Source organism: Cyclopterus lumpus, chromosome 21, assembly GCF_009769545.1.
Source record: "Cyclopterus lumpus isolate fCycLum1 chromosome 21, fCycLum1.pri, whole genome shotgun sequence".
Classification (NCBI taxonomy): domain Eukaryota; kingdom Metazoa; phylum Chordata; class Actinopteri; order Perciformes; family Cyclopteridae; genus Cyclopterus; species Cyclopterus lumpus.
In genome coordinates, this window is record NC_046986.1 from 16,746,457 (window position 1) to 16,769,718 (window position 23,262).

Below are 23,262 nucleotides of genomic sequence, written 5' to 3' on the forward strand. Positions count from 1 at the left end.
ACCTTTGAGCCATCAGTTAGCTACATTATTCATCGTCAGAGATAGTTTTGTAATAAAGTGTGACGATTTTTATGAACCCCTGAAAGACTAAAGAAAAGACAAGTTTTTTATGAAACAGCATTTACAGAGCATTTGAGGATTTCCCTGAAGTCATAAAAGAATAATCGAATGCTCTGTCATTTTTATATCATGAAAGGTCCATATGATTTCCACAATCCAAAGTCTTGGGAAATTAGACAAAGCCATGGAGGTCCCGTTCTCCATAATTGCTGTATAAAAAATTAAAAGCATATCTGATATGAACTGTGATGGTCCAGACAGGAGCAGGCATGAGTCGTTTCCACTTAAGTTGTGAATGTAAAATGCAAATGATTCCCTCTTGTGATTCCTTTATGACGACTGTTGATTCCCTGCGCTGCTCTCAGGGCAGGAACCTCGTGACCCCCATCAAACCACCAAATCTTCTCAGTGACTCGCTTCATATTGGCTCCATTATTCAAAGAGCACACCAGTCATATAGATGGATGGCCTCAGTTGTGATTGAGGGGGAGATGTCGAAGCTGTGCGTGTGTGTGTTTATGTGTGGACAGACGGAGATGGACTCATTTTTTTGCCTCTTAATCGGCTTTCATATACCTATATAGGAGGGAGGCTCCTATATATATATATATATATATATATATATATATATATATATATATAGGAGGGAGGCTCCTATATATATATATATATATATATATATATATATATATATATATATATATATATATATATATATATATATATATATATATATATAGGAGCCTCCCTCCTTGGTTCTTCTTGTGTTTTCCCCCCTTCTCATTTATCATCCTTTTCTGCTCATAAGTGCGTCACCTTCCACATAGCCGGAACCCACGCTTCCCTTTTCTTTTCAACTCGTCTTCCTCTTTGAAAACTTCCTCCTTCACCTTCCGTTGTTCTTTATGAGATAACACTGTTCCGCCTAGAGGTAGAGAGGTCTCTAAACTAACATGATGCACAGCTAGGCAGGAGCAATGTACACCACTTTAGGTCCAGGTAGTTATTTACTCCCAGTTTTAAACCTTTGTCCCTGTGTTAATTATCCATTTAGGCTATCTCATATATGCCAAATATATGTAAACAAAATATGGATCAGAGTATTTTTACATCAAAATCCCCATCAAATCCCTTTCTTTTCTCTTCTGGAAGCGGTTTTAAATACGGTTTGATGACCCGGCGGCATGCATGCATTCCTCTGCATGTACTGCAGTGACACCGGGCTGGTTGAGAACCAGTACAGTTTACCTTTCATCTGTACCTCGTCCTCCTCCTCATCTGTCAACAGGTGTTTTGAGCTAACAGTCCTCTGTAGCTCTGTATCGCGCTAAACTCTACGAAAAGATTGTTTTCAACTCCTCTTGTGACTGTACACCTCTCATATATTCCTTTTCATCGGGAAAGACAGAAGTTATAGTCGCCTTCAACTTGTGTTTCACTGGGATTTTATAAAGTAACAACGTTGACTCCCAAACTTATTGACTGCTAATATAATTTAGGGGATATTATGAACACTATTAAGTGCCGGCCCACGCAGATATTAGGCTACTAAATTACCTGTATGGACATCATTGGTCTGAAATAAAAATCCATTCCCCCCGGAGTAACAGTAATTGATGATTTTTAATGAATGAATGCACGATGAATTCATTCATTTTCATTTCAGTTTGACTTAAAAAAATTAAAAACAAAAGTTAATACACTCTCCATGTAGGGGAGCGGTTTAGGCCTATTTAAGGTCTGACAAGAGCAGCAACACTTAAGGTTTTATTAATGATATTAATGTTCACAAAGAGGCAGAATTAGTGCTCCAGGTGTTTTCCTGCAGCATTGATGTGTCTAATGATGCAACTCCCTGCTCTATCGATTAGGTCTCAGTGTTTCAATTCTTTGCTTCCTGTATGTGTGAATGGAATGCCTTGTTGAGTTCATGCACACTGTGTGCGTTTAGGCTGCGGATCTCCTTCTTTCTCTTCTCTTCTCCCTCTGTTTTCTCTCTCTCTTCCTACTCTCTCCCACACCTTTGTCAGCACTTTGCTCTCTCTTCTCCTTTTACGATGTTTACGTTCCTCTTTGTAATTTCTGTTTTCGCCTCTCCTCCCGCCCTCCTTAATCCCATATTTTGGTAGTTTTGGCCTTTTCCTCTTCTCCTTGTTTGTTTGATATTTTACATATTCTGCTTTTGTTTGCGTTCACTGTTTTTCATCATTCCCCATTCACCTCCTTTGACTGGCTCCTCCTCAACTTTTTTCTCCTCTTCTTCCTCATTTCTCCTCTCTGGGATGGAGAATACCTATTTTTCTTAATTGCTTAATTTCATCCCCCCGATTCTGTCTTTGTATTTATTTCTGTGTATTTTTCTTGCTCTCTTCCGATCACTCAGTCATTTCCCTGCAACACTAATCTGTTGTTGCTGTGTAATTATGGCTGTTAATGTGTACCAGGATTAGAAAACCAGGATATGTGAGTGTTGTAGAGCAGTCCATTCCCTAATCCTCCCTCCCAGTGCTCGGCATGTCACAGAGACGGCTTGCTTTCCATCCGACTCACTCCCTCCTCCCTGCCTCCTTATCGGCTTCATGCTCCTCAGAAAGTATGCTACTTGTATTAAAAACACTTTCTTTAATCTTGTGTGTTCCTGTGTGCGTCCTCTGTAGATAACTGACTGTTCGGAGTTCCCACAGAGGCGCTTCAAAAGGAGCTAACACTTACAATAGGCATTAAAGCTACGTTTAACTGAGGGGATTCTTGAGGTTTAGTCTTGAGTTAAGTTTCAGAGAGGTTTTATTTATTTTCTGAATGTGAACGGTAATAATAGAGTCGTGCTGATGTATTTGTGTGTCGTAAACCAGACTTTTTTCAAACTACTGCTTTGGAAAGTGTCCTTTTTCTGTGGACTCTTACTCAGGACTTTCCTCGACCAAAGGAAGTCTTAGTCGACTAATACTCACGATTTTGACGACTTATCAATTTGTTGAGTTAATTGACGGATCTGTAAAGCCGAGTTTCTCCGAAATGAATCCCACAAAACCACCACTTTAAAAGTTGTGGGACAATTCTTTAGCTCTTCATTCATTAAAATACATTTTAGCTGCCTATTAAGTATTTTAAAATGTACGCCTTGATATTACAACTTGTGGACAATGTGCATTTATAACGTGTAAGGCAGCTGGCAAAGAAGGAGCATTGTGCAAAAAACTGTAGAAAGAAATTGAGTTTTAGTGAGTGGCTATAATGTAGCCATGATATTTGGCTCCAATGCATCCTCTCAGAGGGGTTTGGAGTCCTCATGATAAGTGTCCTCGCAGATCAGTCGGCCTCTGGCTCGTCAGTCAGCAAGTGTGTCATTATTTCTCAATACATCTGATAAACTAAGTGCACAATGATCTGTAATTATCTGTTATAGAACCAAGAAGCTAAATCAGCTTGCTGACAGCTATAATATGGAGCTATCACCCTTGAGGGAGTGTAAGGTGTAACGTGTAAATTGTGGTTGGGGAAATAGAGAATGAAAGTTGTATTAAAGAAAACAATGAAACAATAGTGCACAAGGCTCTTGTAGATAGGTAGCAGAGAGGAAATTAATAAACCTTTTGAAGAAATCAGAACAAAGATGATTAATGTAAAAAGGGAGATAGCTGGCACGGAGTGTGGCCAGAAAACGAGGAGGGAGGGAGGGAGCGGAGGAAGGGGAGCCAAGGTTGTTTTTCGAGGGGAGTTGTCAGGAAGTTATCAGCTTGTTGACAGAGTTCTTAATTACCTTTGGCCAAACAGAGTAGTGTGCAGTTTTGTGTTTATGAATGTGTGTTTATGTGGTTTCAGGATAGATCGGCTGTATTCTGTGAAATATCAAACTGGATCACATCAACGTATCAGTGTATATATTCCAGTGAGACGTTACATGACTTGCCTCTCTGAAATATATACATATATATATGCAAGACATGTTTATACATGTATATTAGATTGCATCTACATTTTACACAGTGTTGTTGCTGACAGTGTTGTGTGTGTGTGTGGTTCAAATATGGCCACAAAGAAACAAACTCAAACTTTTGTAAGCTGATGGCGGTGCTTACACTGGCTTTATATATGATAAATGTGTAGGAAAGAGTTCCTGGATATGTGGGTGTATGCGCGCTGTAGTTTCATTAACCAGGGCAGGAATGCTGATGAGGCGTGGCCAGACAAGCTGATGAAATCATACAACATCCTGGACCTCTACCAGAGCAGGCAATTATTTCTGAGAGGGCGGGGAGGAGACGTGGACACGCGTGTCGCTTTCTCTGCAGACAAACCACAGGAATGTTTTGATCCAGACTGACACCTATTCTAGTCTTTTCTTTTCTAGTCTTTAATTTATGTTGGGTGTAATGGCACACATGCTTTCTCAAATTATCCTCACAAGCTTGCCCCGTAGCGGGATCATTCATTTATTGGAATGATTCCTGGTTGGTTATGGTTCTGTTTGACATGCTCGATTAGTTCTCAAAAAATGGCTGCTCACCAGACCATGTTCAAATAAATGAACACAACCAAATATAAGTATTCTGACTAGTTGTAATGGCGCTAATGAAATCTTAATTTCAACCCATCTAGGTCTCCATCTTAAATGTGGAATGTTAACCTGGTAAATAATGGTGTCCGTGGCATTTCCACCAGCAATTGTCTTGCTTTGCTTTTCACAGAAGACAAGATTTGTTATTACGGGGTCACAAGATGGCTCAGAAGACAATTTAACTCACGAGGGCTGCAGGAATGATTCCTAAAGCCTGAAAAAGAGTTTTTGGATGCCTGAAATAAGGTCCCTGGTTGACACAAGATTTTAACATGTTGTTCTACGACATAAAATACGTTAGTTTGCATCCCATTTATGATAATAAAAAAAATTAAAAAAAGATCACTCTGAACACTAGGCCACCTTTAACTTAGTGGTTGTGACGTCCAGGCAGATCTCACAATACCAACACAGTCCAGACTCTGCTTACGGGGAAAAGGCAGACAGAAACCAGAGGAAGCTGAGCCAGTTCTTGTGGTCGGGGACTGAAGGCTATGGCGGTTTTCTGGGACAGAGACAAGGCGGGGAAGTCCAAACGGGCCGGGTCGGCAACGGGAGAGCAGTCAGAGGGTAATTGCTGGAGGGTCTGGCATTAATGCGGAGAACCATCTAGCAGAGAGTGTGTGTGAAGCTGTGACCTAAATACAGAAGAGAGTGGGTGCAGTGGGGTGTGCAGGTGAGAGTAATTAAGCTGATGAGGTGAAAAATGTGTAAGTATCAGAAATGGTAGTTTTGCCATTTACAAAGCCTTAAAAAAAAAAAAAAATCCAAAATCCAATGAAAAATCCCAAAGGAACCAGAGCGACACCAATGGTGTCATCCCTGCAGCACTCTATTTGGTGCTACATCAGTACTCACAGCCTTTACTAAAAAATACTTTGTAGCAATAACACTTTACATTACTGGCATAACTGATCTGCTTGACGAAGCTGTGATAAAACCAGACCTCATCGTTTTGCCCCGTAGGGCCTTCATATTGTAACAGTCACCCTTTTGTCTGTAATTGTCTGTGAACTGCCACCGACTCAATGTGTTGCATTTGGAGTGGATGCCTTTCACATTTTGTTTGGACGGCATGACCTCCAAAGTTACTGTTTTGTTCCCGGGGCTTCAGTTTTAAACAGCATGCATACCGAACTTGTGTGTCAACTGGCAGACTAAAAGGGCTTACTGTTCAGAGATAAAGAGTGGAAGAGGTGTGTGTGTGTGTGTGTGTGTGTGTGTGTGTGTGGGGGGGGCAAGCACACACCTGACAACACTGTATTATCTACATACTGTTTTAACTCGGGTGGGATTTTACTACAGCCTAATAATAATTTCTAGACCGTGTCCCGAGAGATAAATACCTAAAATTGCCCAAGATTATCTGTAATAGTATCAGGCAAAATAGTGTATTAAGTGCTAATCCCCCTAATTTTGAGATTATATCAGGGTGTTTACGACTCTTATCTCCAGTCCTACAATGTCTAAGTGTCCCTCTAGGTTTTTAAACTGCCAGACTTGGAGGCACAGGGATGTAACACATTATCGATGCACTCTCCCTGAATATCAGATTAGATCAGTGTGCTCACAGCACTTATCTCTCTACCGCTCCATCTCTTGTCGTCTTAGCGCCGCTTGCCTACTGTAACCAGAGATCAAAGGGGGTTATTGACCTAAAAACAGCAGCAGGTCACCAAAGAAATGAGGCTGTTGGATGTTGGTGTTCCTGCAAAATCCTTCTATCACCACATTTACTAATGTTTTTCTTCTGTAATTTATGCATATATCATTTGATAGGGAGTCTTTTTTTTACATTTACATTTATTTTGAACACTGAATGTGAAATGTAGAGTGATTTAGTCAGACCAACAGCACTGCTCCCCACACCAGGTGCCAAATACGGGGCAGGTCCACAACTCTTTCTGTAAATGGGTTGCCATGTCTGAACTAAGCTAAAAGTAACACTAAATAAAAGACACCTTTACCAGATGAAACGTATTACTATTCTGAAAGGCTTGTAATGATATGAAATGGAGAAAAGAAAGCACCTTTGCTTTTGTGATTGTGTGGCATCATGTGAAAAGCAAAGTATTACGCTGGATAAATGACTAATATTGTTATTTCTTACAATCAATTTGTTTCCATTGACCAATAATTCAGGATAAAAATAGAAGAAAAGAAAGAAAAGGCATTTTTCGGGACTAGATTGCTAAGATGGCAAACTGCCCCGAAGCCCCAGATTCCCAAGGTACCCAAAAGCTCCATGTTTACGATGTGTCAAATGGTTTGTTGTAGTTTGATGAACTGCTAATTATTTTGGGACCAAGCACCCGAAGGCACAATATTAACTGAAATGAAAAGCGCAACGTATAGCCGTGTGACCTGCACCTGGAGCAGGGGGCCTCCAGGACAACTTAGGTTGTGGATTTGATGACCAGAGTGGGCTTTGTTGACATTAAAGGCATTTCTTCTTGCTTGTGAGTTTGCTTGATAGAATTAACATTTGACTGTAAGCAAGCCAACGGAAATGTGACTCTTACTGCATCTGTGCAGTCTTGTTATATAACGATGTCTAACGGTCGAGGCGTAGTTCGTTACGTTGCTTGTGCAGTGACTCACTGTTTGTGTGGGGATGTTGCATGGAGTACTTACCATCAAACCAGTAAAATCTCACACTCCTGGGACTCATTCTGAAGCCCAAGGGTTAATAAAATCTTTGTGAGATGTTATGTGCAAAGCCGAGGGCAGAAGAGATACAAACTAATTTTACACAACACTTTGGCACTGAAATATTTCCAGAGTAATCATAAAAGAAACAACATTCACATGCCTCGTCCCAGAGTTAATATGCCCCCAAACCCTGATTGATAGTGCTCAAGGAAGATAAACACGGTGCAAAAGAGAATTAAAAGAATGTAAACACAGTGTTGAACATCTCTCTTTCTCTCCCTCTCTCATACATTTGGCCTGGGTGTCAGCCAAGCCAGTGTTACAATGGAGTCATATAATTAATCCCATCAGGGAGGGGTGGGGGGAGGAGGGAGAGACAATTTAACAGCAGAAACAGCAACAGTGGCAGAGTCTTGTGTAACAGTGATGGTTGAAAAGACATTGAAATGTCTTTTATGGACCCAGGCTAAATTTTATTTGGGATAAATGCTTTATCTTATGGAAGCAAACAGCCACGTTTGTAACTTTCTTGTATACTGTATATCAGGTGCCAGTTCAGCCAGTTATTTTTTTTTCACATAAACAAGTAGACCATATGTCGCTGCACTTATCAATGGCGGCCGGCATGATTGAAATCCGGTAAATAGCAGTGGCTTTACTATCGAACAGGTGAGTCAGGCAATAACTACTGCAAGCCTTACTACGCTCACTAAGTGCATTTTAAAATATGTTTCTGTGTTGTTGTTTGTCTAACTCATTAGGAAATGTTGAGAGACAACTGAGTGACAGCATTATTTTACTTTTGAAAAAAAGTGTTTTATCATTGAGCATTCAGCAGTGAAAGGAGTTGTTAATTCAAAACATGTCCTAACCCTCTTACCAAAAAAAACCTTATACAGACACACTTTCCCATCTGGTTATGGAAAGTTAATTGTACTTCCTCTGCTGGTTTGGTGATATGTATTGAAAACAGACCAGAGAGGAACTAAATCATTAATTAATAAATGTAAAAAGAAACAAATTTATGCTATAACATTCTTTAAAAAATAGTTTTAGTTTTTTTAAAAGAGCAAGTTTGTTTTCTTTTGATGCAGAGCTGATTTTAGTGAAGGAACTGGTATTGACATTGAGACGTTCAGGGACATCCAGGGACACAGAGTATCTTGCTCTTTGTCACCCTCTCCCTGAGCGTTTGAAAAGCATTGACAAGCAACTGACCCTGAAAGAGTGATTTAATGGAGCAGCACCCTGTAACGGCTTGAGTCATCGCTTTCCTTAGGCTGCGTTTGGTTTTTCCCGTGCTTGTGTGTGTGTGTGTGTGTGTGTGTGTGTGTGTGTGTTGTCTCAATATGTTGTTCAACAACCGGCTCTATGTAGTCAGCTGTCCGGTGCACTGTCGATGTCATTAATCACAAACCCAACACAGCGGAGAAAGGGCCAGGCTGTAATCTGTACAAGGCACCCAGGGAAAGATGTGGAGATGTAAAAGGAGGCAAAGAAACAAAGGCGAGGGCAGAACTGGGAGGTGGAGTTGAACTGGGAGAGGTAGGCCTAATAGGCTGGTGACCAGTACAGTAGGGGAAGCCTTCTGCCGTGAGCGTTAGTTTGGTATAAATGGACTATTATTGTAGTTTGAAAAGCAAAAATAGAAATAAAAACAATAAAACTACTCTTGCCATTTCCCATTTTGTGTTTTGGATTATCACTCCCTGTGTTATACCCTCGTTCAGTGTGTTATTTTTTTTGTCTGAGGAAATGCATCATGTTGAGATAATAGTAAGGCTGTTTAATGTGGATTTTAAGGTACAATGTGCAATATTAAACGTGAATAGACTCAGTTAAGTTTTCCGGTCTTGCACTCTGAATAATGGGCTTTTTCCTGATAGACAACATGTTACACACTTAATTACTACAGTTACTTTTTTTGGTGACACCATCAACCATTAGTGTTCAATTCAAATGTTTTATTTTTTTATTTTACTATTGAAACCTCTGTACTTGATGTTCTGTGTTACAGGAGGGGGATTTCCTGGTTCGGACTCACCATGTTGAATACTGCGACGGGGGGATTCTGGACCCCGATGACATACTCAGTGACCTGGTGGAAGACAAGGACAAGGTGAGAACCTCTCAACAAATAGAAGCTCACGTTAACACTGTGCTCTTGCAAAGGTGTATGTGCTTGTGCGGATGTTTGAGCAGGTATCTGTGCCTGAAGTGTGTGTGTGTTCACACTGAGTATTGAGCTGCAGGGGCCTATAAGCCACTCTCTTGGATAGAATATTGCCTCACAAGCAAAATTCAAAGGGAAAAGGTTTTAACTTGCCTTCAGCGTTAGGCAGTCTTATTAGCAATTCACTTTTGGAGACTTCGCGAACTCAATCCATATATCCTGTTTTTCTTATTTCCCCCCTGAGGAATGTGTCATTTTTCATTTTCCCCTTTGGAAAGTCAAGGTTTTTTCATACTGTCACATAGACTCTGGCATTATTAGAAGGTGATAAATGACATAGATTAAGGGCTTTTTGAACCATGATTTAGGACCTTAAATTAATCTGGAATCTTCTCTTGGTGGCTCGGCACATTAAAACAGTATCAACATTATTTAATGAGCCTGTGTGCTATGGTGGACTGAATTTTTAATTTAGTTCACATTTTAAAAAACCCGAAGAAACCTACCGGCTCGCAAATGTAATGCACAGTGTATGCTCCTGTCCTCGGCTCATACCGTATGCCTCTAAGCATGTATAAATACTGCAGGATTTGTTGGAGATTTTATGAACTAATTAAGAACAAAGTTGCATTGGTTGGCAATTTATCTTGGGGCTGTAAGAACCTTTGGGAGGAACTGAAGTGATCTCTAAACAGGACTCATGCCACTGCACAAAATATTCATTGTTATGGTTCAAATCTAGTTTTTTAGATCTTTTTTGACTAAGACAGTTTTGTTAATGTGAACATAGCTAAATAAAAAATATATAATCATGTTTTATAAACAGTGTCCTTTTTGTCAGGCTAACACAGACATGCTGTAGACATTTAACTATTTTACTGTATAGAAATAGAAATGAGCTCCGAAGTCTCAAAGTTGGTCGGGGGAGTTAGATGACACGCTAAGCCGCGGCCCCGGGGCCATGTCATCCAGTGACAGGAGCAATAACAGAGTCAGGAGACCAGCTACTGACCTGGGGGATTACTGTTATGAGAGCCTGTTGCCATGGTTTTGTAGAGAGCAGCATACGCTGGTCCTGTTAGCTAGTTGTCACTTGCCCTGTGCCACTTGAAACTTCCACGATGGAACAGAAACCATATCGTCTGTGACATGTACACTACTCTCTGCTACTAGTCCCTGAACGCTCCCCGCCAACGCTATTTATAGCCCTAGTCAGACATTCTACCTTCATGTGACGGCAATTTCACGTGTCGGTCTGACGTCTGAATGAGAACCATGGTCCCCTTTACGCAAAGGTCTCGACTGCGTTCTTACTAGGTCGGACTTACTAACATTTAATATGGAAAGTCTGAAAAAAGATTAACTTAAAGGCTAAAGGAGCACACGGTAAAACGTGCCGAGAGAAAGAGAAAGAGAGAGAGAGAGGACTCTCAATCGTCATCCCGTATGCACAAACAAAATAAATTAGTTTAATAAACTAGGAAACGCTGCGACAGAGCTAATTTTAAGATGAGATTCTTTTAATTCGAGATCACCGATGCAACTGTTTCAGTCCCGATACTGATACCTGGGCTTTGGGTATCGGCCAATACCGAGAGACAGATTAAATACCGGTGGCCAATTAATACGCTTTGTGGAACAGGCTTGATTTAAACAAGACTTTGCTATCCTAATTTTGGAAAACAAAATGTGAACAAAATAATTACATACATATAAATATACTGAATTGTTATTTATTAAAATAATGGCATCTGACACCAGATTGGCTTATTGTCACCCCATACCCGATCCAGCTATTAGACTCAGTATGTATTCTATTTATATCAGATCGATCTCTATTAGTTTTCTTCCAAACCCATTCCAATGTGAATCACAATTAGATGCAAATGTGAGTGAAAGCATTACCATTCAAATGCACTTCAGTACGTATGTCATTAAATTAAGCATCGCCGCTCCCTCGGGCCTGACTTTTTCCCAGTTGAGTAGTATTTCAGCCTGTTGCTTGCTGGTTGCTAGTTATCACATACAATCCTTTCTGTGGATTTCGCTACCTTCTAATAGGCTTCTTATGAGGAAACTCTCGGGTACCAGTGAAGAGGAGCTGCACTGCTCAAAGCGCAGTTCACAGTGAAAATGTGTTGAGGAAGCTTTGAGTTCAAAGGGAGAAGTGTTTCCTGGATAAGCATTGGGTCATTTGAATAGTAGGTCTAGAGTTAAAGCTGGTTTAGCAGGTTTCTGTATTGAGGTTTGAGTTATTATGGGCGCCTCTATATACTGTATTTATTGACACCTTTTTTTTGTTTTAGTCTCAACTATTTCCTGAGCTCTCCCTCCTCATACTCACTCACACATGACACTGATGCTTTTATTTTATGTCCTTCCGAATGCGGGGAAGTTGCACAAAAAATACCTTTGCAAAATACAAATACAAAAGCACACACATAGTACAAAATACACATTTCAATACGGGGATCAAATAATGTGTCACACACTAATACACCAAAACACACATATGGTGAGACACACAAAGACACACACACCGAAGTGAAACGTATAGTATGATACCAAGCAATACACACTTCTGAGCACCAGAGATTGCATATGAAATGAAAGTGTGAAATATTCATTGGATTCTGGAGCGAGGCTCTCATAGTATTACTGAGCTGAGATGAATAAATGGCTCCTAATCCCGGATGAGTGTTTTACTGTAGCCAGACTCAGACTGCCGGCTATAACCACAAAGAAAACAGAGAAGATTTTTGAGGCCTGAAGAAGACAGAGGTCAGTTAAAAATAATCCATGGCTAAAATATACCCAAGTGATGTATTTGAGAGAGGGCTCACATTTATTAATGTTTGAGGTGATATTTATGTACCAACTGTGAGGAAGTGCATCTCAGTAAATATATATCTATGTCTATATACTTGCCATCTCTATATATCTGTATATCTTGGATCGGCGGAAAAATGTACATCAGCAATATAACAGTATAATGCAAACAAAATGCATGGCATTGTTGTGCAAGAGGTTTGATATCTGCCCCACCATAAGTGAATTGCTGTCATGCATTATCTCCAGTCAGAGCTATAGTAGAAGGCCAATAAAGCCATTTATTACAATCATAAAAACATACACCTTTCAAAGGAAACACTGTTCAGTAGCTGGACCCTCAACATAGAAGGTGAAAACAAAGCTGTGAAGCTATTTCTGGTGTCGTGTGCAATAGTGCTGGGCGTTATGTCCAAAAAATTGTGTCACGGTATTTTTAGGATAATAACAGGATACCGGTATACCGCCCTTGTGCAAGTTTTCATAAAGATTATTTTACCCCATTTCCCTACCATCTCCCTTGCGTGTTGTTTTTCAAGCCCACTCGCAGCTTTGTGCCAAATAACATGAAAAGTAAGCAGAGTGTATGGACTCCCATCCACAGTGTAATTCCTAATGTCTTTTTCCCATCGCGTAGGCATTGCAGAAAGTGCCTCACAGAGACCGGGGTGGATTAAAATGTTAGCTGGTAATTGAGAGAGAGGAGGGTATGTTGCCTTGTATGATATTCATTATTAAATTATTAACAGATGCTCCCAGACAGCGTGCACGGAAACAATTTAAACACATTATTTGTCTGAATAGCTTGACACTCAAAAGGTTTCTTGGTGGTATCTCATTATATTTTCATGGGAGCATTATCTTGTGTGCAGAAGAAGCTGCACACACATGATCACTGCATGCATCCATTTACAGTTCCTGTCTCTTTGTTTGCTCAGTTTATTAATGTGCAGAATGTGCATTTGTTTATGTGCTCTGCACACACAGTTGCACTTTGTGTTAAAAAGACATACTTAAAATTAATTTGGACAATACACAATGTTTAAATGTAAAAAACACAACACAATATGATCCCATCGTTAAGATGCAATACCAATGAAGGAAACCTGTAATCCTGTATACCAATGATACATTACCGTGTTTGACCTATTTAGAAACACAATTTGAACACGAGCTAGCCTGGAAATAGGGCGGCTCTCCGTGAGTAGAGCTTTATTGTGCCAATCATTATTTACCCTATTGATAGATACACACACACATACACAGAACATGGCAAATGGTTTGATTATATTGCATCCTCATTCAGATGTAGATACTATTAGCCTCTATTTGTTCTGCTTCGTGCAAAATTATTATATTCATGAGCGGATGTGCTTCACTTTACTCAAAGGATTCTTTTCCCATTGCCCCTCTCCCAAAATATCAGTGTTTATGATGCAGGATCCAACTTTTTTCTGTAGTTTATGATGGATTTCTACAGTAAAAAGACTGATTCTGATACCCTGAGTTGAGGTATTAGAATCAGTATTAGGAGAGGAAAACCAGGCAGGGTTCTATTTTCTGAACTGCATTGGTAACCTTCTTGTCTCCTTAACCTGTTTCCTTGTCTCAGATTAGTTTATAAGCACAGAAACCTGGCACGATCAGAAGATAGAAGGGCTTGTGAGATCTCCGGTGTTCTTGGAGTTCTCCAGTGGGCACCTCCTCCGATAAATGTGGTTCAATAAGATCCACAATGCCACAATAGTGCAATTTTCTGGAAAACCGTTGGTAAACTGCCTAGTTAATCCTGTTAAAATGCACTTTGAATTGATGGAACTTGAAGGATGTCTACCCGTTATACTGTCTGGCTTGCTGATGAGATGAAACAGTTAGACTTGGATACGTTGAGATGGACAGTTGGTGGACTCAAGCCAACTCAGTGGGGAGTACATTTGTGTGTGTGTGTGTGTGTGTGTGTGTATTTGGACCCACGGGTGTATGTGTTGGTTTTCCAGTCAGCCAAAACCATTTTCTAGAGAAGACAATCAGGCCAACAGTTCATCTCTCAGCTTCATTAATATTTAAATAATGCTCTGATTTTTTTCTTTCTGTCTGAATTCCTGTCTGTCCTCTTGGCACATTTTGCCGTCACATCGGGGGCGGCGGAGTAGTAGCAGGAGGAGGAGCATGGTAGAGACGCACAAGCAGACAGCCTGCATGAAGTCTGCTTGTGGCGACACATTTCAAATGTGTTTAAAATGTGCAAGGGAGATAAACGTTATACTTTGTAAAAGAGGAGAAGATACTTTGTTATATTCTCAGACAGAGGAGGTCAAGCAGCACAGGCTGAGGAAGTGTTTTTAGGCTGAGGAAGTGAATGAAACATTACCTGCGTTCAGATAAAGCTGACTTCAGCTGAGCTGTCTTTTTCTCTTCTGCTTGTGTTTCCCCTTTTTTTCGTCTTACTCGAGCCTGCATGCAAATGAAAGGTCGGAGATGGGCCAGACCTTTGTGAACATGTTTATTCTCTTTTATTTGATTAAAAGAAAAAAAAAAACCTCTTTACCTCCTCTAACAACTCTAATCCTACTTTGAAATGCTTTCACCGCCAGTTAAACCAAAATAATTATTATAATTAAAGGTCACTACGATACCAGAATCATTAGCAAAGTAGCAGCATCTCTGACAACGAGGAAATTATTCGGAGCATGTTTCCGGTTATCAGCAGGCCCTTCCCTCCCTTCTGTGCTCTCTAATTCTACAGTTTTCCATTACCATGATCATACAAACTCTGCTGATTGCTGGTAAATACGACGAACGGCTGCCGCTAACAGATGCAGTCTGTAAAACTTGATCATTTGTGTCTGTCTTTCGGTCCCAGCACTGCCTTTTGTAACTTATAGCATGCACACGCATTAATGCTATATTTGCCGTGATAGTTCTGGATACAAATGAATCAATTAAGGTTCTTACAGAAATATTAATTTCGCAAGTGTGAGTGAGAAACGATAATGTAGGGCTGCTGCATAATCTATTTAGACGTGCACCTACACAGACATAAACACACATGCAAAAGTAATTTGGCCGATGTGTTGCATCATTTACAGATGGCTTGCTGTCATCAATGATTGTGTGAACTCGTATTAGCATCTACAGCGGAGCTGGAATATAATCGTGGAGATTCATCATTGGCCATCATTTGAGTTTAACTTTTCATAAGGCAATTAACTGTGGGACTATTAGCTCTGTTTAGTCGAAAACACATATTTTAACTCAAAATAGAGTTTTTATTTTTTTGGGAAAGCAGCACAGCAGATTAATTCAATGTTTTGTACGATAGTATCGTGTCATATCTCCTTGTCTTTGTTTGTAGCCTGTAGACACGGTAGGTGGAGGAGGGATAAGGACTTCAAAGCCCAAAACATACAGAACTTGTATAATTCACATACATTGTTAAAATAGTGACTAGATCCATCAGCATGAACTTGGATATATCTTATAAAAACGAATGAATACTGGTTTGCAAGAATGGCAGAGGTAATGGGGATAATTAGAAACACAAGGAAATCCCAGGTGGAGGTGGGTGAAAGGACTTCATTCTATTACATGTACCAGAATAGCCTCCAATGCAGAGTAAGTGAAGAGTACAGAGAGCTTGTATTGTGGAACAGTCGTCACTTAGTTGTGGCTTTGCCTCCACGGGACGTTATTCAAATAAGGCATTGTGTTCGGATATCTTTTACTCTCTTTACCCCTCTGTTTTACTGACTCTAGCCTGCTCTCTAGCTCTTCAACCCTTTTCAGTGTCTCTTTCTCCTGCTGCTTCCTTTTCCTCCTCCTCCTCAACTGTTCGTCCAGCTCTCCCACTGGTGGACATTTCCCTTACCCTGTCTTCTCCCCTCTCTCTTTTTCTTCTTTCCCTTTCCATCTTTTATTCTCCCCCTTTCCCCTTCTCACCAGCTTAGCGCTGTCATTTCGAGGAGCAAAACACCAGCCAGTCAAAATGAGGCAATTATGACCCAGCTGGAAGGGTTATTATGTGTAATGCCCCATAATTCACTTCTACAGTTTTCATCATAAATGGCATGTACATTAAGTCTCTGGAGTATATATCTGCAGCCAGAAAACCTCCGACACATTGTATGAGGCTTCAGCCTCGGTTCCTGAACACACACACACACACACACACACACACACACACACACACACACACACACACACACACACAGAGCTGTGTTTAGAGCATTAATTGGTAAAGATGATGCAGTTTTAATGTGATTATTTATAGCTGCTTATTCTGGTGTGACAAGATAATGAAGACAATAGACACCAGACAGTATTTGATTGGAGTCTTATGGACAGCTTGCTGTGTAAATTACGTATTTGTGCTTTAAGGTAGTTGATGATAAGGTTCTTATATCATTTTGTGTGTGTTCCTGGTTAACACGTCGACATTAATTGAACCATGACCCAGATCAAAACAATGAGACTTGAAAGGGATTAGGAAAACACGCAGACATATTGAGGAGCAGCACTTTGTGTGGGTGGCCCCTAACACAATCTGCATTTAATCCCGACATTCAAATCCCCGGCAATTTAACAAAAACCTGATATGTAAACCAAGCAGACAGGCATCCACTGTATCTCATTGTTCACCTCCAACCAATGTGTTGATCTTAATAATCATATAAACATGAAGTATTGTTCATCTCAGAATCCTATGATCGGCCACGTGAGTGAGTGAGTGAGTGAGTGAGTGAGTGAGGGAGGGAGGGAGTGAGGGAGTGAGGAAGGGATGGATGGATGCAGGGAGTGAGGGAGGGATGGATGCAGGGAGGTGGTGTGCAACTCTGTGTTGTCCACAGCACATATTGCATTGTGCTGCAGCAAACTGTATTATATTTTGGCTAGCCAGTTATTGCTGCATGGCTCACACCTTCCGAAAACACCTTTAATTGCCTATTTCATACAGCCATTGACTGCCTTTTGACTCCTCGCTCATTTGTTGATAATTGGCTCACTTCTATTGTTTTTACGGCGTGTTTGGTGAATAGCTAACGAGACGTTTCTGAAACTCAGCCGCTGCTACACCGGCAGACTCCTTGCTGCATTTCATTTAGTTTTGGCAAGATTGTATAAATCGTATACGATGACTTTAATCCCTTGCATACATTGCCGCTTGTTTGTTTCTTACGATACCTTACAGCCCATTGCCGTCTGGATGGGGGATGTTCGCCTTGTGGGTTGTTTTCAATGACACAATACAGCACTGGTGGCGGGGATTCTAGCAGAATTAATCTACAATTTAGGTGCCTTTTTTATGTTAAACCAAAACCAAATATTTGGCATTACGGTTTCACCATCTATCTGAAGTCTGCCCGTTGTGCCCTTCTTTGTGCATGTCTTCACATACCACTGAAGGTTCTTCCATCCCCTGGTTCTTTTCCCTCCTTGTGGCTACTCTGTTATCTCTCGCTCCCGGGGTTGACTGGGATTGACCTCGGACTCAGTCAATCTAATGAAAAGCTTTTCTATTCAAGAAGTGTTTTTTTCTGTTGATGTTTTGCTTGCCCTGCACCTTTACTTTGCTATGGTTATAGATCGTAGGTTAGATTGTTTTAACCAATAGAAAAACATGTCAATCACTTGCAGGTTCCAATATGTCTGGTAATGGTGCTTATCTGACCACCAGCAGGAAACTAATTTGAGTTGTAAAATAAGAGAACTGTCATTTAGGCATCCTACTCTTCTTTAAAAGTCTCTTTGTCCTTACATTTAGTCGATTTAAACTTTTAAGGCACATTGATATAGAATAAAGAAGCATTGTCTTGTTTCCCCAGCTTGTCCTAATCATATTTATCAATAGATCTTACAGGGCAACGGAGTTCAGACATGTTTCTCTGTCTGTGTGATGTCACCCTGCAAAGGTTAAGTGAATGAACACACACGCACGCAGACACAGACACACACACACACACACATACACACACACACACACACACACACACACACACACACACACACACACTGTATGGTCATATAATACAAACTGAATTCCAGCCACCTTTGCCCCCTCAGCCCTCCATACAAAGTGGCCAACTGGCGAGAATAATATTGACCCTCCACTAAAGAAAGCAGTGCTGCTTATTGCTTTCACACATTGCACTGATTTCTTTTGGGTATCTTGGTGTGTGTGTGTATATGTATGTTCCCATATGTGAATGGTATACATTCCACTGGTTTCTGTTGGTGAAGCCTCAGGATGCAACATGTCTGTGAATTATTATTTATATGTCTGTTGTTTTCTCCCCACTATATTGAGAGCGTGTGTGTGTATTGTTGTCAGGCTCTCCACTGGTTGGATGGACACTATCATGTATGAATGTGTGAACTTGCTTCTTGTAGTCCTTCAGAAAGGGCAAAAGAGACATAAAATCTTCTGCCTGTCCACTGTAGACCTCCGTATGGCTCAATCATTTCTTTGTCATTTTCTTTATGCAGCCTGACATTTTTCATTATATAGTAATCATATGTGTTAGTTTTCAATGATGGCTCCTCTATTTTGTGTATGTGTGTATGTGTGTGTGTCTGTGTGTCTGTGTGTCTGTGTGTGTGAGCAGCATCTGGTAGTCCTTGAAAGGTAGAGGGACCATAAACCTTATCTTTCTCCAGGAGCTGAGATATCAGCAATCAGCCAAATTGTGACATATATTTGATAAGGCTAAGACCTCATTGGTAAATTGTAGTACACTGACACATATATCAGTCTACGCAGACAGTCAACAGGGCACCCTTTACTATTTGCACACATTCAGTGATGTACGACTTACCGGGTAATATCTTTAGCATTGATCTATAATGTCAGTGTGGAATGAATATCCTCTTCTGTGTTTTTGAGAGTGTAAAGGGGTATATGTTCAGTATTAGGGGCTGAACGGAGAACCATTATGAAAGTTCAAATAATAACCGTGTGTGTGTGTGTGTGTGTGTGCGCGCGCCTGTGTGTGTGTCTGTGTGTCAGTGCGCTTACATCTTATTTGGCAATAAACTCTAATGCAGATTTTACCGTGTGTGTTTTAAATCATGTGTGTTTTTTAGGTATAGTAATTGGTGTATGAAATTAGCTCTTTGTGTGTGTGTGTCTGTGTGTGTCTGAGATTCCAGTGAATCATCTGTCACAATGCTGCTGACGCCCGTCACCTTCATCCATATGTCTTCCTCTTTTACACACAGTGTCGCCGCATAACTCACCAACAACACAACGACTCCAACACAACCTTCAATGCCGCACAGACATGTCATGTTTCACTCGGTCACACACACAGATGGGTAACTCGGTATTACCCGTGTGGCGCATGTTGAATAGGTTTGTAATGTTCCATTAGTTTGATTGCTTACAACACCGCCACACATGATGGGTAGCAACAATAAAATTTGAATAGAGCAAAACTCAATTAAATGGCTTTTTTATGTTTTAATTTAATGGTTTGATTTTAATATTTTTAATTTACGAGACAAGTGGCACGAGTAGATTGTCTCACTTAGACACAGATACATGGAGTTGAAAATGCACGCAGAATGCACTACACAAAAATATAGTTTTGCTGACACACACACACATACACACACACGCACACACAGACACACACACACACACATACACACACACCCTCACACTCATCAAAAGCAGTGGAGTGGAATAATGGACAAGGCGATGGAATAGTGGGCAGATTTTGTAATTCACACTCTCTTAACCACCAGCCATCTTCTAAACGCACGCATTCTTGTCTCTGTGTCTGTTTGTGTATGGTGGCACGCACACACGCACACACACACACACACACACACACACACACACACACACACACACATACACACATGAGCGGATCAGTCTAATTCCTTTAAGGCTTGGACGAACACTCATCACGTTAAACGGGCTGATGCAGTTAATTCATCGGCACAGTGCAGTTCACACTGAACTTTGTGTTATGCTTCTCAGTTACCAATTAATCAAAAAGAGAAAACAAATGGTATACAACTGAAGTATGCATATAACCGAAGTATGCATATAACAGAAATATGCATATAACCGAAGTATGCATATAACTGAAGTATGTATATAACGATGACTGAAGGGCTAAATGTGATGCAGGAAAATCTCTAAGAACGACAATATGATGTTTGCTGTGTTGGAGGTTAATAGAAAGCAATGCAATGACATGCTAAAATATGTTTTATTTGAATTCATAGAGCATTTTATAGATTTTATTGAAATTATTGTTAAAATAGGTCTTCCTTTGTCCTTTTTGGATGCCCAAACAAGCAGTCCTGTAAGATACATATATAAGTACAGGCAAACATCAAAATCCATAACATTTTACCAAAAAGGATTAAAATGAACCTCATGAAAAACCTCCTTTTTTTAAACTAGGGAATAGATACTGTAATCATCACAGAATGAATAATAACAAGATAACCTAAAAATGCCTACTACTACAGCCTTAAACATTACACTGAACCGACGCTTTAAGACACATGCGGCTCTCTTTCCAATTAATGGAAATGTCTCCGAAAGGTCATCCAGGCTTGACTCGTGCATCATTATCTCTGTTACGTAGAAGATGTTGCTCATCATGGCGGGATAAAGAGAAGACAACAGTGAGATCGTACCATAATGAACCTAAGTGCTCCCTCTCACCTTCACCTCTACCCATCCTCTACCTCAACTCACACCACTATCCTCTCTCGACTCATCCGCTGTACGTCCTCTCTGCCAACACCACGTCTACTCCTTCCTGGCTTTTGGTGCTGCCCCTATTTGTTCAAATTAGTTCTCCCTTCACACCTTGTCTATCTTGATTAACACTCGCTGTCAATCTGCTCAAAATGTATCCATAAACACCCTTTGTCCCCTTCCTTCCTGCTCTTCTCTTGCGGGTCCTTGTTTATTGAACAAAGCTCTTCTCGCTCCATGTCCCGAGTCCTCTTCTAGTATTTAGTAATGTCTTGGCCTCCACTCGTCTGCCTCCTCTAACCCCCTTCCTTCCCCTTCACGACGCACCTCTTTCTTTCACCCTTTTCGCTAATGAATCCAATCATTTCCGAGTCACACCTCAAGAGTGCACACGTGTGTGTGTGTGGACCCTTCATTTGTCAAAGGCACATACAGACGTGATCCAGACCTGAAACATATGTTGACCCTTAGCCAGGAACCAGTGGGGGGAGGGGGAGTTAATTGAGTAATGGCGTACGCAAGAGATGGAGAGTGTACCAGGATGGAAGATGAGACATAAAGAAGGAGAGAGGCGATGGCGATGAGAGCGCTTAGAAAGCGGGAGCGAGACAGATTTGAAAGAGCATATGAAGCGGGGGAGGGGGGGGAGAGAAGGGAAAAACGGGGTTAATTGCTGGAGTGAATAAAAAGACACAGGGAGGCTGGTTAATTAAAGAATTGCACTTGCAACGGTGATATAAAGACAAACGGGAGGTTAATGGTGACAGTGTGTGAGATGGGCACGAGGTCGCAGCATGAGGCAGCCAACCAGCAGGACGTGGAAGATTGATTTTAAGTGATAGAGAAGGGGTTAACAGAGTGATTGAAATGAAACACAGAGAGAGAGAGAGAGAGAGAGAGAGAGAGAGGGAGAGAGAGAGAGAGGCAGGGAGGGTGAACGACAAAGGGTTAATTATGAAAATAATAAACCATGAAGCCTGTAGTCTTTATGGACCTTGGCTCTTAATTAAGAAAGCGCAGCTGCACCTGGGACCCACCTAGAGTAGATGATATACAGTACTGCATGAAAGTGTGCGTGTGTGTGTGCATGTGTGTGGGTGTGTGTGTGTGTGTGTGTGTGTGCGTGTGCGTGTTTGTATGCGTGCATGCGTTGCTAATTGGTATTGTTATGAAGTCCACCTCCTCGTACATTTATTGTGTTGATGAATTATCCTAATGAAGTACCTGAGTGGGGGGTTTGTTCGGAGAGACTGACTCAATAACCAGATGACTGGTCCATCATCTTGTGGTTTCAGTCAGACTGTTGGTCAGATAGAACATCAGCTGTTAAGGGCAGAATGATATATAAAAGGGCAAATACATACATATGACATATATAAATTGTCTCCGGCGGCTCGTTCAAATATATATCAAATCAAATATCAGATATATATGGGCAGCTGCTCGGCTATTTTAAGTATACAATAATTAGGTTAAAGAAATATGCAAACCATTTAGACTACCAGGTGGAGTGCATATTGCACTATTTTTTATTTATTTTTAAGTAGGTAGAATTTCAGTGGTTGACTACACCACCTAATAATAGTGAGTTAACAAAAGATATTCAACAGAATCTAAAATTAAAAGATCAAATTAAAAGAACGGATTGCTCCTGAAATGAGAGATTATAAGACAGGATTTTATTCTAAGTATATATTTTATTGCCGTGTGTATGTGCTTTTAAATCCTTAACATTGAACCCCTGAAGACCTGCCAGTCCCATTCTGTAGTTTACACTGACACAGCATCATTTGCTGCTTGATCTAATAACTTAAAAGCTGGATTTCATACCCATTTCGTCTTTGAAGATAGTATGCACTTTTTTCTGTTCCAAGGAAATGTGCGCAAATACATTTAAGAATTTGCAGACTAATCTGAAACGTCATTGAAATAATTTAGCAGCTGAGCTGTTGGCAGTGTGTAGTCTGTATTAAGGTGGATTGTCCCTTTTTAAGTACACATCATTTAGTGTCAAGACGGATTTGATTCATGGTCTCGTGAATAAGAGATATGATCTTTTCGGAAGACTAATGTAATCACTCTGTGTTGGCTATGAGCTTTACTCTTCACCTCAATCATAGAGATGTTAGAAGGACCACCTCTCATGTCACCCTTTTAGAAAGAGAAGCAGTGGGTGGTGTGGGTGTGTCCAGGAGAGATTTATTGTGTGTGTGTGTGTGTGTGTGTGTGTGTGTGTGCTGAAAACACACACACGCACACACACACACACAAATC

The 23,262-nt window shown here is 40.6% G+C and overlaps 1 protein-coding gene across 1 annotated transcript in view; it reads left to right on the forward strand.

Moving 5' to 3' along the window:
* The window catches only part of pard3bb (par-3 family cell polarity regulator beta b), a 180,929-nt gene that overhangs the window by 1,848 nt on the left and 155,819 nt on the right, over positions 1-23,262 (forward strand). Inside the window, exon 2 of the mRNA XM_034561246.1 lies at positions 9,288-9,389. Within this exon, the coding sequence (XP_034417137.1) occupies positions 9,288-9,389 (102 nt within the window). The remainder of the gene's footprint in view (positions 1-9,287; positions 9,390-23,262) is intronic.